Source organism: Capsella rubella, unplaced genomic scaffold, assembly GCF_000375325.1.
Source record: "Capsella rubella cultivar Monte Gargano unplaced genomic scaffold, Caprub1_0 scaffold_1, whole genome shotgun sequence".
Lineage (NCBI taxonomy): Eukaryota > Viridiplantae > Streptophyta > Magnoliopsida > Brassicales > Brassicaceae > Capsella > Capsella rubella.
The window spans coordinates 4465209-4478472 of NW_006238923.1; the positions used below are offsets into that span (position 1 = coordinate 4465209).

General features: G+C 33.5%; 3 protein-coding genes across 4 annotated transcripts in view; 2 read left to right on the forward strand and 1 right to left on the reverse strand.

Annotated features, from left to right (window-relative positions):
- Positions 1-2863, forward strand: part of LOC111832643 (mitochondrial import receptor subunit TOM40-1-like) — a 6173-nt gene extending 3310 nt beyond the window's left edge. Inside the window, exons 5-10 of the mRNA XM_023790176.1 lie at positions 943-993; positions 1085-1150; positions 1456-1557; positions 1971-2039; positions 2341-2424; positions 2524-2863. Coding sequence (XP_023645944.1) covers positions 943-993; positions 1085-1150; positions 1456-1557; positions 1971-2039; positions 2341-2424; positions 2524-2700 — 549 coding nt within the window. The 3' untranslated portion in view covers positions 2701-2863. The remainder of the gene's footprint in view (positions 1-942; positions 994-1084; positions 1151-1455; positions 1558-1970; positions 2040-2340; positions 2425-2523) is intronic.
- Positions 2864-6565: 3702 nt separating this feature from the next.
- Positions 6566-8308, forward strand: LOC17898099 (cysteine-rich and transmembrane domain-containing protein WIH2). Its single transcript, XM_006303506.2, has 3 exons — positions 6566-6675; positions 6813-7125; positions 7974-8308. Exons 1-3 carry the CDS (start codon positions 6633-6635, stop codon positions 8020-8022), a joined length of 405 nt encoding a protein of 134 aa, XP_006303568.1. The 5' UTR covers positions 6566-6632; the 3' UTR covers positions 8023-8308.
- Positions 8309-8399: 91 nt separating this feature from the next.
- On the reverse strand, positions 8400-11014 carry LOC17897323 (protein AUXIN SIGNALING F-BOX 3). 2 transcript variants are annotated; one of them, XM_006306293.2, is made up of 4 exons: positions 10791-11014; positions 10063-10610; positions 9478-9973; positions 8400-9359 (listed from the first exon to the last, which is right to left on the reverse strand). In XM_006306293.2, exons 2-4 carry the CDS (start codon positions 10512-10514, stop codon positions 8574-8576), a joined length of 1734 nt encoding a protein of 577 aa, XP_006306355.1. In that variant the 5' UTR covers positions 10515-10610; positions 10791-11014; the 3' UTR covers positions 8400-8573. The 2 variants fall into 2 exon arrangements, with proteins under 2 accessions (XP_006306355.1, XP_023644958.1); XM_023789190.1 differs by having other exon boundaries at positions 10063-10619.
- Positions 11015-13264: the final 2250 nt, after the last annotated feature.

Genomic DNA, 13264 nt, shown 5'->3' on the forward strand with positions numbered 1-13264 from the left:
TATTTAATAGGCGAATTTAATTACCATAAATTAGTAAATTGTTATAAATTAAGATATAATCTGTTGATTTTGCCTAGCATAAATTAATGATTTTGATATAAACGATTTAGATTTAAATGATTAAGGAAATATATACATATTATGGATTTTAAATGATTAAGGAAATATATATTCAAAGAAAATCGAATAGGATAATGATTACTTAATAAATAATTCTTCAATTTTTAATATATAATGAAATGACAAAAGTTTATTTATAAAAATCTTACAAATAAAAAGTTATATTATCAAATGTATTTAAAAAATGTTAATATAGATTGATTTGGTTGGTCAAGTTAAAAATTAAAATAGTTTAAAAAGTCAACTACATTGAATATTCCATAATAAGAAAACATGGAATGGTTTCTATTAAAACAAATATTAAAATACCCAATGTTTAAAATTTCGATCAAGATCTTTATAAAATATTTGAAATTAAGAAAATCTTGCCAATTAAGCTAAATTTTAGGCATTTTATCTTACAAATAAAGTTAAATATCAAACGTAATAATTATCTTTCCTTTAATAATGAAAACCAATTTTTTTTTTATCAACTGAAAATTGAACGATGGAGATTAAATCTCTAAACCCGATTAACATATCCGTTTAGTTAGTTAGATCCGCGTGTTAACCCAGTTAGAAATGATAATTATTTCATTTTGAAACTATAGTGTAAATTCATTGTGTACTTCAGATTTAATAGTATAGATATGCGTAGGTTGTTTGATATGAATTAAAAGTCTACCTTCTTGTTACAAATATAAAATGTATTTATAATATTTTATATCTAAAACGTTTAGAATTTCCCTAGGCATGGGTCACTGCTCGCTTAATGACCATTACTTTCTTGAACATTATGATGTGATTGTTATATTATTCTCTTTACAAAATGTGTTTCTTCAGCTAATAAATGGGACACGTTTGGACATGAAACTAGTCTCCTTAGAATACATGGTGAGGAAATTGTATATATTTGAAGATTCGCTATCTTTGTGATTTGTGATGAACGTTTTGATGTGTAGTTTTTTTGCTAGCGTTTCTGTAGGGTCTAAACTACAGAGCTGAATTTGAACTCGGGAGTAAAGGCCTAATGGCAGCAACATATATACAGGTAAATTTTTACTCTAAGCTTTCTAAACTCTTTCTAATTTTATTTATGACAAACTAGTATTAATTGTTTTTGTACTCTAATTGGTATTTGCAAATTATTTGTATACACAAAATACTGAAAAAGTTAAGTATTTGGTTTATAAAGCGATTATGGCAAAGACACACTAAGACGTCAACTACAATTAGCTCACAAACACAAAAGAAAAAGAATAGACTGTTCATATTTTACTGTGAAAGTTGTTATTAAATTATTGATTGGAGTTATGTAAAAGTTGTTTCAACTATTGATGCTAATGGTTGATACAGCGTGTGACACCTCGTCTGTCTTTGGGTGGTGAGCTCTTTTGGGCCAGTGTGCGTCAAAAGTCGGGTGTAGGTTATGCTGCAAGATACGAGACTCCTACGATGGTAATTCCCAGTCACTTTATTAGATAGCTTCCTAACACTATTCATAGAAAATTTGAATCATATTTTTTAAATGACTTTTTTTTGTTCCATTGTTTACAACTTTATCCTTTTTCTATAAAAAAAAAAAACAGGTCTAATTTTGTAATACCTAATTTAATCCGACTTTTTAACTTTGTAAATTTTTAGTAAATGATATATCAAATCATGGAATCCGAATCTACTTCTAAATTCTGATAATTTTATTTACAACCGTGAAAATGTTTAGAAAATACATATAAAAGTTAAATTACATATTATTTTTTGGGAAATTGAAGATAAAGTTTAAAAAACCGGTCAGTTTGAGATTATATTTTTTGCAAACCTAGTGAATACTTTTACTGTTTGTTTCATATTAACAACTTTTTCTTTAACAGGTCGCCTCTGCCAAAGTTGTTAGCAGTGGTGATGTACTTATGACCTATGTTCATAAGATTTCAAAGAAGGTAATGCGCTCCATTGACATTTAATTTTATTTTTATGAGCATTTACATTGTTGAACCCATTCAAAAAATTATAAAGTAAACAATATTTTTAATTATATGTCTTTAAAAAAAAACTGAGAGTCTATCGTAATTTTTTTGAGTTTTTGTTAATAAAAGGTAATACTATTTTAATATTATAATATCGTGTTTGTAAATTTTTATTTTTTGTGAGATACTCCCATTGCATATACTCTATACTCTAAAGTTCGATAAGATAATAATCATGACGCACATATGTATCTTTTTTTTCAATAATAATTAGGTTTCACTGGCCACTGATTTTGCGTACAATTGCTTTTCGAGAAATGTTAACGCAAGTGTTGGGTATGACTGCCTTTCTAGAATGGTAATATTGCTATTTATAAAAAGACTTAGTGGAATTGAAAACAATATCTTTATAAAATCCGCTTAAATTATAATATTATGATATCATCTTTTGTTTCAGTCTCGTGTTCAGGGAAAGATTGATTCTAACGGTGTTGTATATGCCATTCTTGAAAAGAAAATAAACATGGGACTTGGAGGTGTTCTATCCGCAATTGTGGATCATAAGAACAAGGATTACAAACTTGGTTTGAGCTTATCATATGGCTCACCAGGCCACCCAATTCATGATGTTTGATCCCCTTTGTTTTCAAGTCAGTTAGGATGAGATACCCTCTTACGTACATAATCTTAGAGATGGACAGTGGCAATAACAAGATGAGTCTACCTAGGTACCTGGTGATATAATTAGCATAAAGCTTCGTTTAACTTCTTTGAGTGCACTATGTAAAGACTGTCTCTGCGAGAATAGCTTAACATTTATCTTTCCAATGTTCTAAGGAAGTAATGATGTTAATACCAAAATTCTAAGTCTCTAATAAAACAAGTTGTGCATGCATTTTAATTACCGTATGTTTTAATGTTAAAGTCCATTTCAAACTTTAGTATTCAAAAACAATGTTTTTTAATTAAATCCAATTAAGTGATAGAAAAAACGCAGACACAATCTCATATGCGTACGTAGTCAGTTAATTGATAGTTTGTATAGACTTGTTGTAAGCTTGGAGCTAGCTCTTGTATGTAACTGGTTTTATTTTGCTGTCATTCTTGGAATGTGATGAAGTCTGAATGATGAATTGAACTACAACTATATAGTTGTTAAATTTAAGATACGTTAATAACAATCAAAAAGAACTATTTAACGGCTGTTAACAAAACAAAGTTGATTCAATCATATATAGGCCTATTAAACCATGAAAAAGGTAGTAGTAGTATTTTTTAATTTTTTTTTTTTTAAATTAAAAGTAGTAGTATGTTAAGCAAAGTACTATATAACATGTATGCTTCGACTATAAATGGTTTATGGATATGTTATCAGATGGTAGACTAGAGAAAAGCTTTATGGATATTGGATAGCTTTCTTAGAGTTTTGGTATTAACATCATTACTTTCTCATATCAGAACATTGAAAGATAAAGCTGAAGTGGTCTTTTCTAACACAGCCCGGGAGTTGCATAAAACAGCATTTGATACACACAACATGTTTTTTCTTAATTAGGTGATCCATTTTATATATATATATATATATATATATATAAATGTCTGTCGTGGTGTTTTACAAATTTAAGTTACTATGTGAATTTTTGTGTTTACCTTTCGTGAATTTCACTTATAAAGTTCTTATGATGTGGATTTTGATAGGTTAGTTTTCAAATAACTGTTACACCACTCTATGATTTTTTTGATATTATACGTACTGTTTCGAGATTTTTTTTTATTTTTTTTTCTGGCATGGACCATGGATGATCTAAGCTGCAAACGCCTAGAATCAGTAGAATAAACCTCCATATGGTTTATGATCATCAAATAAAATTTCCATATGACTTTTCTTAGCTTTTTGTAGCATTTCAGTTTCGTTTGCTTGCAGAGAGGTAAAACGAGATCATAATGTTTAGTTTTGGCAACACCACTGAAAAATGTACTAAAATCTATGACAGTAGGTAGAGGACGAGACGTAAACCATGTCTTAGAAGAGATTAATAGCCTCGTCTGCCTTAATATCGACAAGCCCACTTTTCATTTCCTCTTCAAAACAAAATTTAGACTTTGGATGATAATGTGGAGGAGGACCAATACTACGGATACGACTTGCATTTCAAGTTCAAATGATACTGTTAAGAACAGTAGCCTCCTTCCTCGCATCGTTCTCTTGGTATTCTAGTGTTAGTGTTTAAACTTACAAACCATATTCTGCACAGGTATTCGATGACTAACGCATGGACACCATGGAAACAAGTTTGTTTTAGACCAAACTTCACGAATAGGAAATGAGGATGCTATAGATGCAGCCATTGTTAGCATGCTTGCTGATCCGAGAGAGTTAGAGTTGTTTCTCTTACATGAACTCTGTTTTATTAGGCTCTCTTTCTTAAAAGTGTTCTCATACAAAAGTTATTTTTTGATCTCTAGGCACGTGCAAACGAAACATTAGTCACTTCTTACACGAAATTCATCAAAGATTTGAAAAATGTAGTTAAACGTTGTTAGTTAAGCTTGGTCCTCAGTAGTGTGGTCTGCAATTGGGTTTCTATATATGTCATTAGGTGACTTCGTATTATGAGCATCGACCATCCCGTCCGGCGGATCTTAGTATTCAAAACCCTAAGTTTTTTTGCGCATTCTCTTGTTAGTGAAACAATATGAATCTCTCCTGCTACAATATTCCACGTATTCATGGATAAATATTGTACTGTGTGGATTGTTGCACTCGCACGTGCGGATCAATTTGTTTCGTTCACACACTGAGTCAAAGAGTCAAAACACTTTGCCACGTCATCAACCATCACTTTGTTGTTTTGGTATATAAGAGCATCTCCAAAGGGAGATGCTTATTTTGGGGTGTTAAACATTTTTTTTTATTAAATTTAATAATGAATTTGAATTTGTAAATTTTTTAAAGAATAATTTATTTTCTTCCTCCAATGGTGAACTCTATAAGAGGTTTTAAAAAATAAATATTTTTCTTACAAAAAATATTAAAAACCAAAATTATATTACATTACATGGATACAAAACATACAAAATATACATATTGAATTAAACATACACTCAAAATATAACAATAAACATATTTTTACAAAAAAAACTCTTGCCCCCCCCATTCCTCTAAAATATAATTTTCTCACTTTTTTTGCCTTAATTTTTTTCTTTTTACAATCTATACAAAAAAAAATCCACTAATATAGGAAAACAAAAATCAGCCTCTTTGACATAATGTCAAACACGTAGACAGCATCAAGAAAAAAAAATGAAAAAAAAGTTCAACCATTGCTAACCAATAGCAAAGCTCCACGTGGCGTTAAGCATCACCCCTTAAACAGCTTCAGTAAGGGTCGCTCCTTATTATTTAATCACATTATGATTTATTTTTAAACCATAAAATATTAAGAATCTCTAAAAAATTTGCTAACCACCTCCCTTTGGAGATGGTCTAACTCGAGAATGTTACTTTATAAACAAATTTTATATTTCGACCAAAAAAAAAAACAAATTTTATATCAAACACACTACAAAAAAAACTAAAAAGAATAATGTCACATCTTTTGCTTCATTCAATTTTCATGTCATCAAAGTTGAAGAGGTATTGTCTTGACAATGGATACTCCATCAGGCCTACTCCAATCGAAGAGGACGAGACCCAATTCATTTCTTAAAACATTATATGATCAACATCATCATCCTTCTTAACATAAACTCTAAGAAGAAGACACAATAACTCTTTTAATGTAATATTTGTTTCTCAATTCGTTATTTTAAATTTTAAATTCATTATACAAGATAAGTGAGAATTTAGTACATTTTCCAAATTTGATTATAAAATAATAGGTTAACTATTCATAATTTGCAAAGTAGATACATGTAATCGGTATCCAATTTTGTGTTTTCAATTTTACCACTTTCATTGTCGAGTATCATCAATTATCTTTATTACTAGTACATAAAATACATTATTAAAGCACTATCCCTTTAAACGAATCCCATTATTTTCTGGTAACTCGTTATATATATAAAGATAATTCATAAAACTCTGACATGTTTGTATTTGCAAATTGTTTGTATGCACAAAATCCTGAAAAAAGTTAAGTACTTGGTTTGTAAAATGATCATGGCAAAAAAAACAGTAACATGTCAATTACAATTAGCTCACAAACACAAAAAGAAAAAGAATATGATGTAAATTTTTGTTTTTATATTGATAGTAATTTTGTAAAAGTTGTTTAATTATTGATAGTAATTTTGTAAAAGTTGTTTAATTATTATTGATCGTAATCAAACAGGTGCTTGCTAGGCTATGGGCTTTGTACAAAACTACAAACGATTAATTATTATTATCGGCCCAAAGCCCAATAAGAACGTGAGCAACATGATTTTTAGTGACACGTGACTTTACTTAAATGAATGAAAAAAGAAAAAAGACAGGCTGGCAAGGCAAGTCATATCTTTTCTTTTTCTTTTAATTTTGTTTTTCCGATAATCCAAAACTATCTGATTTGAGCTGAGAAAAAGGAAATGAGCTACGACAAAGTCCCGCCGGAATCATATCCTCCTCCAGGTTTTGTTCCTTCGTCATCACTTCTCTTCCTTACGATTCCACTTCGATTTCGATTCCTATTAGTTTTTTTTAAAATTCTCTGATTTTGATTCGATTCTAAACTTTTTTTTTTTTTTTTTTCTGATCGAACGAAATAGGATACCAATCTCACTATCCACCTCCTGGTTATCCATCGGCGCCACCGCCGCCGGGATATCCTTCTCCTCCGTCGCATCACGAAGAATATCCTCCTCCACCTCAGTCTCACGGAGGATATCCATATCCACCACCGTCTTCACGTCCTTACGAAGGCGGTTATCAAGGTTACTTCGCCGGAGGAGGAGGAGGTTATCCTCATCATCATCAGGGACCGCCGCCTCCCCCTCCGCCGCAGTACTACGATCACTGCCATCACGATCATCACCATTACCAGGATTCTGACTCTGGTTGCTCCTCTTTCCTCCGTGGCTGGTTCGTTTCTCTCTACTACTAAAAACTCTTATTACTTTCCAGATTCGTTGTTTCCGTTTGTACTTTCACTATTCGATTCTTACTGGGTTTTTTTGGTCAATCTTGTCAACTCAATTGTGTCGGTTTAAACCTGTGATTGAGATTTATGTTGGCTTTTTTCTCGATTCTCTATTCACAGTTTGATTGATCTGTGACACTTTAGGAGTAACGTGTGGGTTAAAATGATCACTAGTTATTTGTCTATAGGGTTCATTGTATATGTGTTTTGGTTTCTGGAATTTGGGAATATTTAGATCAAATGATGCTGATCCGAACCAGATTCCTTTGAGTTGATTTGTGGATATGTCATCGTAGAGTCAGCTGAATTTGGACAACTACTGGAAACTCAGATTTCCTTTGGGAACCCAGACTTGACTTTCTTTTTTTTTTTCATTTTGTTTGGTGGCCATAGATTGGAAATTTAGAGCAATAGATTCGTATTAATCCTTAGATTTTGTGCTTTGCTGACCTTCTAAGGAAGCTTCTTGTCTTCCATGATGCGTTCAGAGCTATTCATGTCTAGTCACTATTGTAATGTTCATGTTGTGACACTCCGGTAATTGAATTTTAGACATGATGTTTTACTTTGCAATGGATCTAGCTTCTCTCTCAAGAACTATCTAATGGCTATTTTTTAATACATTTTTAACCCCAAAACATATGTGCAAACTATAAAGTCTCTAGATAATGTAGTTTTTTGGAAATTCCAGTGTCTATATCATCTGCAGCTTTTCTTCTCTTTGTATATTTTGTTGGGACTTGCGATGATAAACGGAATCGCTTTTCTTTTTGTTGCTTGCAAATTGCAGTCTTGCTGCTCTCTGCTGTTGCTGTGTGTTGGAGGAATGCTGCTTCTGAGAATGTTCGTCTCTGCTGATTTCATCATTTACAGTCAAAATTTGTCCAATCAAAGACATATGCCATAACTCTCTATGTTCTATCATGTTTCATTGTCTGTTAATGTTTACCTCTTTGTTTGAGAGTGCACTCATCCAGGGCATGGATGGATTAGACAAATAGGTTTCTTGTGGATGTTACTTTGTAATTTTTATGTAATATTTGGAAAACATGTTTGACATATCAGTTCTTTCAAAGGCTGAATTATATGGTATAATATTAATATGATGCATTATTATAAGAGAAATCTATTCCTCTTTGTTCGTTAAATTTACAAGTTCGATAAAGGCAGATCAAAACAAGCAAGTAGCATGTAACTGAATATGAGCGCAGAGAAAAGGTTGAAAAACATAATGCTTCATAGAAATCAGTTGCTGTCTGAAGCAAAGTACACCTAAAATTGGAGAAAGAGCTACCAAACAACATCAAAACTCAAAAGCCTAAAACAAAAACCAACATGTACCATAGAGAGGTCCACGATGGTCTGGTTGGGAGGAGTGGAGAATGGGAGACTAAAGAATCCTAACATATGGTGGTGCATCTTTTCTAGTCCCAACCACGGTTCTGTAGAGGTAAAGTTTATCAACCTTCTCTCTTTCATCTTCTTCATTCCGCTCCATCCGATTATTCTCATTCTCGTTGATGATCTCTACATTGAGCCGTGGCGAATTCTGCGCCAGCCTCTTGCAGCCACCGAGTGTTACTTCACAAGACGACATCCAAAGGGATCGCATTGTCTCGTACTTATGCACGTCAGCAAGAAGCGCAGCGTTCCCAAATGGACTGTCTCTTATCTCCAGTTTCCTCAGCTTTTTGCATCCATTCAACACATAGAGCATTCCTTTGTCAGTGTCCCCCGCAAAAGCTATCGAGAGCATCTCGAGCTGTTCTGCGTACATACCAATGTAGAGGAAGACTTGGTCATTTAAGAGACCGGAGACAGAGAGTCGTCTAAGACCCTTGCAAGCTTGTACAATCGCACCAAAGCCTTCATCTAGTGATTGAGATGTGATGTGGTCAGGTTTATGTGGCTCGAGAATGCATAGTCTGAACCGGATGAAGTTTGGGCAGTTTCTGGCCACGGTAATGAGCGCTGCATTTGTCATTTGTTTGCAGAAGTATAGAATCGAATGAAGTTTAGGGCAACCTGCAGAGATCGCAACTAGTCCAACTTCAGTCACAGCTGCGTTGTTATCTTCTTCACCATGTATATCGGAGGGAAAAACTCTTAGCTCTTGTAACTCTTTACATGTGTCAGCGACAACAACAAGTCCTTTGTCGCCAATACTATCCAATATCTGTAGGAACCATAAAAAAAAACTGTTAAATCATTAAACCATTTGTTGTCAGGTTGGCTAGTTAGTTTCTTTTCTTCAGGACAGTGAAAAGAGAGACATAGAGAGAGATCAAACTTACCCATAAGCGTTGAAGTCTCTTGCAAAGCTGAATAAGCTTAATGAGGTGGTTGCCTTGGATCTCGGCTGCGTAACTGAGGTTCAAGGAGATAAGGTTTTGACAAATCGGGTAGAACGCTGGGAGACAGAGTGGAGCAACCTCTAAGAATCCCGACAAGCTCCTTAACGAGGTGCACTTCTTTATGGCAGCCATGAGTTTTGTAAAAGACTCTGGATCTGGTTCATTCTCATAAGACCCTACTCCTAAGTCTAGTAGCTGCGGGGCACAGCTCATTAACCTTGCGAGTGCTTCAAGAGGTACTGCACGGTTTAGTTTCAAGCTCTTCAGGTTTGGTGACCTTGCGACAAGCCTCTCAAGAGCAGCCACATTGGTCTCTCCTTTAAGACAGGCGAAATTCAATGAGGTAAGAGTAGTGCAGCTGTCTGGAAAACAGTTCAGCCACTGACCTCTGTGATCATCGATTTCATTCTCTTGCAGGTCCAACTCACGAAGATGCCTAACAAGAAAGACAAGACATTTCTATAAACAACTAAAAACCTTGAGAAACGCCAGTAAAAAGGAAGGCACTTCACAACGACATTTTACCTGCAATTGGCGGCAATGGAAGCTAAGCCGTCAGTAGTAAAACCTTCACAGCTGACAAGAACCAAAGACTTGAAATTTGCAAAGGAACGTGAAAGAAGCTCCAAGCTTTCATCAGTCACAACCATCCGCTTCAACCTGAGCTCCTCAAGTCCCACACGGCTTCTAGCCAAGGCTTCAATCCAAGGCAGCACGAAACCTCCCCATTCGTAAGGAACCAAGTTGAAGTCAGCGAAATGAGGCTTCCCTTTCAAAGTCAAAGACTTGAGACACGGGAACCTCCCGATTAATCTCTCCGGGTTGATGGCGTAGCAGTTCCCGATGAACACTTGTTTCCTACTAAACCTCTCGATCTTGTGCCACGATTTGCAGACCAGAGATATAGAGTTCCTGTCTCTGTGAGAAGCGATGAAGTCAAAAACATGCTCTATGACCTCGTCCGGGAAATAATTCATCTTCCGAAACCCAAACAATAGGCCTTGATAGAGGAATTAACTTCAAGCTCAGCTTCTTCTTGGTACAGCGAGATCCACAACACAATAACCAGGAACCTGAAGAATCTGAAAGATTTTTAAAATTATAGAAACCAAGTATTAAAAATCAATACATAGATAAATGAGAACAGCATCAGATCCTGTAACTAGATAAACTAAAAACAGAGAGGTTTTAAGATTCAGTTGTTACGAGATAACGAATGAGCTAGATCTAAAGGAAGAATGAGTTTTCAAGACCTGAAGAGGAAATGAAGCTACTAGAATCGTCGTCAGAACTAATAGAAGCTCGCCGACGTCGAAAACTCAAAACGAGGAAAACGTTGAAAATAATGAATCTGGATAAAAACTGTGGAGTTTGCTTCAGCTCCAATGATGATGAGATGATCAAAGATTTGGATGAGAGAGAGAGAGAGAGAGAGAGAGAGAGAGAGAGAGAGAGAGAGATCACGCAAGCAAAAAATAAAAAGAGGAGAAAGAAGAAAAAAAACATATAAACAGAAGGAGAAGCTAACCTAGCTGACCAAAAAACTAACCATGGTTAAGCTTTGGTGTGGGAATGGGATGATCCAACGGTGGAGACTGGTTCAATGACAATGAGAATAGCCACAAAATTGAATCTTAACCGTTGAGGAGTTTCTCTCACACCGAGACGAGAGGGCCTTTCGCCAAAGAGAAAGGGTGAAGTGATGTATTAGAGTGTCAGAGAGCAAGAGCCTTATTATATACTTATAGAATTAACCCTACCTTTTCATACTATTTACCAATATTGCCACGTAAACAGATTTATTTGATTTTGATTTTAATCGTCTTTTGATTTCTTTATCTATAATTAGGCATGACCACGGTTACGGTTAATGCGGTTATGGTTAATTAACCACCGGTTAACGGTTATAATTTTTTAACCATAACCTTAATCATTATATATACGGTTAAGACGGTTACGGTTATATACGGTTACGGTTAATTACGGTTACGGTTAAATACGGTTACGGTTATTTGATGATTATTATAATATTAATATTGGAGATAAAATTTTATGAAATATTATTTATTTTACAAGTAAAAAATATATGTGATTTCAATTATTTATAGTAAATTAGTTAAATCTGGGTATTGTATACAGTTATAATATAATTTATTTTAAAAATTTAAATATGCGGTTAACCGAGCGTTTAACCGTACGGTTAACCGACGATTAATTACGGTTAATTATGGTTACGGTTAATTAACGGTTACGGTTATTATTATTTTTTAACCGTAACTAATTTATTTTTACGGTTAACGGTTACAATTTTTAACCGTTTTATACGGTTACGGTCCGGTTACGGTTGATAAACGGTCCGGTTACGGTTAAAAATACGGTTAAGGTTAGCTTTTGGTCATGCCTATCTATAATCTCTTCTTTCACGTACGGTTGTTAGAAAGTGCAACAATTAAATTTAAAAGTATTCGTGAAAATGATATTTGATTAGTTAAAAATACTTTATTACTGATTATTTAACTAAAAATACAGTGTTTTTCTCTGATTCGTTAGAAAGTGCAACCGTAAGCAAATCCACCTTTATCTATAAAAAAAAAAACAAGAGAAAAGCATATCCGTATATAAAATCCAAACGTACAGTCGTATCGTACTGCATCAGAATACATATGTTATTCCTGTTTTAGTCATTTATTTCAGTAATATTATTAGTTACATATCATAAAAATGTTAATAACCAAACAAAACCCAAAAGCTAACTGTATATTCTTTTGGTATTTGTGGGTTTAGGGTTCAATCCGGATAACTCTGTTGAAGAAAAATATTACAGTATAGTTTATTAGTACTTTTAATCTTCAAACAATAACAATAATAAAAAAGATTTTAGTAGTATGATTCCTTTCTAATTCAACTGAAGCTAAAATTGATTCTAAACTATACTAGGGGTTCATTTAAGACAAATCCTAACAACCATAGTTTAAAATGGTGTTATATATACTGCCTAAATGAATAGACAAAAAAAGAGAGATATTATAAAAGGAGCATGAAGGTGGCAAAGGCTTCATAATAAAACTCAATAATAGACCCACTTGTTGATTATTACATCCAGAGAGAGAGAAGAATGAAGAAGAGTACACAAACAAAATCATTGTTACTGGTTTGAAAGATTTGAGTCACTTTTATCTTTGGACAACACTAATTTTGAAAAAATCTTATGATAAAGGTATTGGTATTAATTATTGGTAAGTGCTAACTTAGAAGCATATACGATATCAACTAATTATATCTTTCATACAATCCTCTTGCGTATTATATGAAAGATGTTTTTTTTTTTTAAAAGAAACTTATATGGTAAAAATGCTATAGGTTTTTTTTTTATAATCCAAAATGTGAGAGATAAATCTTGTGTGAAAAGGGGATGAGTGATGATGATTTAACCTCTCTTGAGTCTTGACCCATCATATGCTACAATGGCTGCCATGTGAAGGCCACCTTTTTTTAGTAATCATCATCTCTATTTTACACCATCAATACAAAACCTCTTCTTCTTTTTTTTACCATTATCTTGGTTTTTAGTTGACTCAGATAATGCCTGTATTATTGGATTTTACTGTGCAACCAACCCCCCCAATCTCACTCACCTCTCAAGTTTATGATAATGCAAGGGTTAAATTATCGTGTAAATTCCAAGTGTTTTATCATATATAGGACAAAAGAAAAGTACTCCGAATAT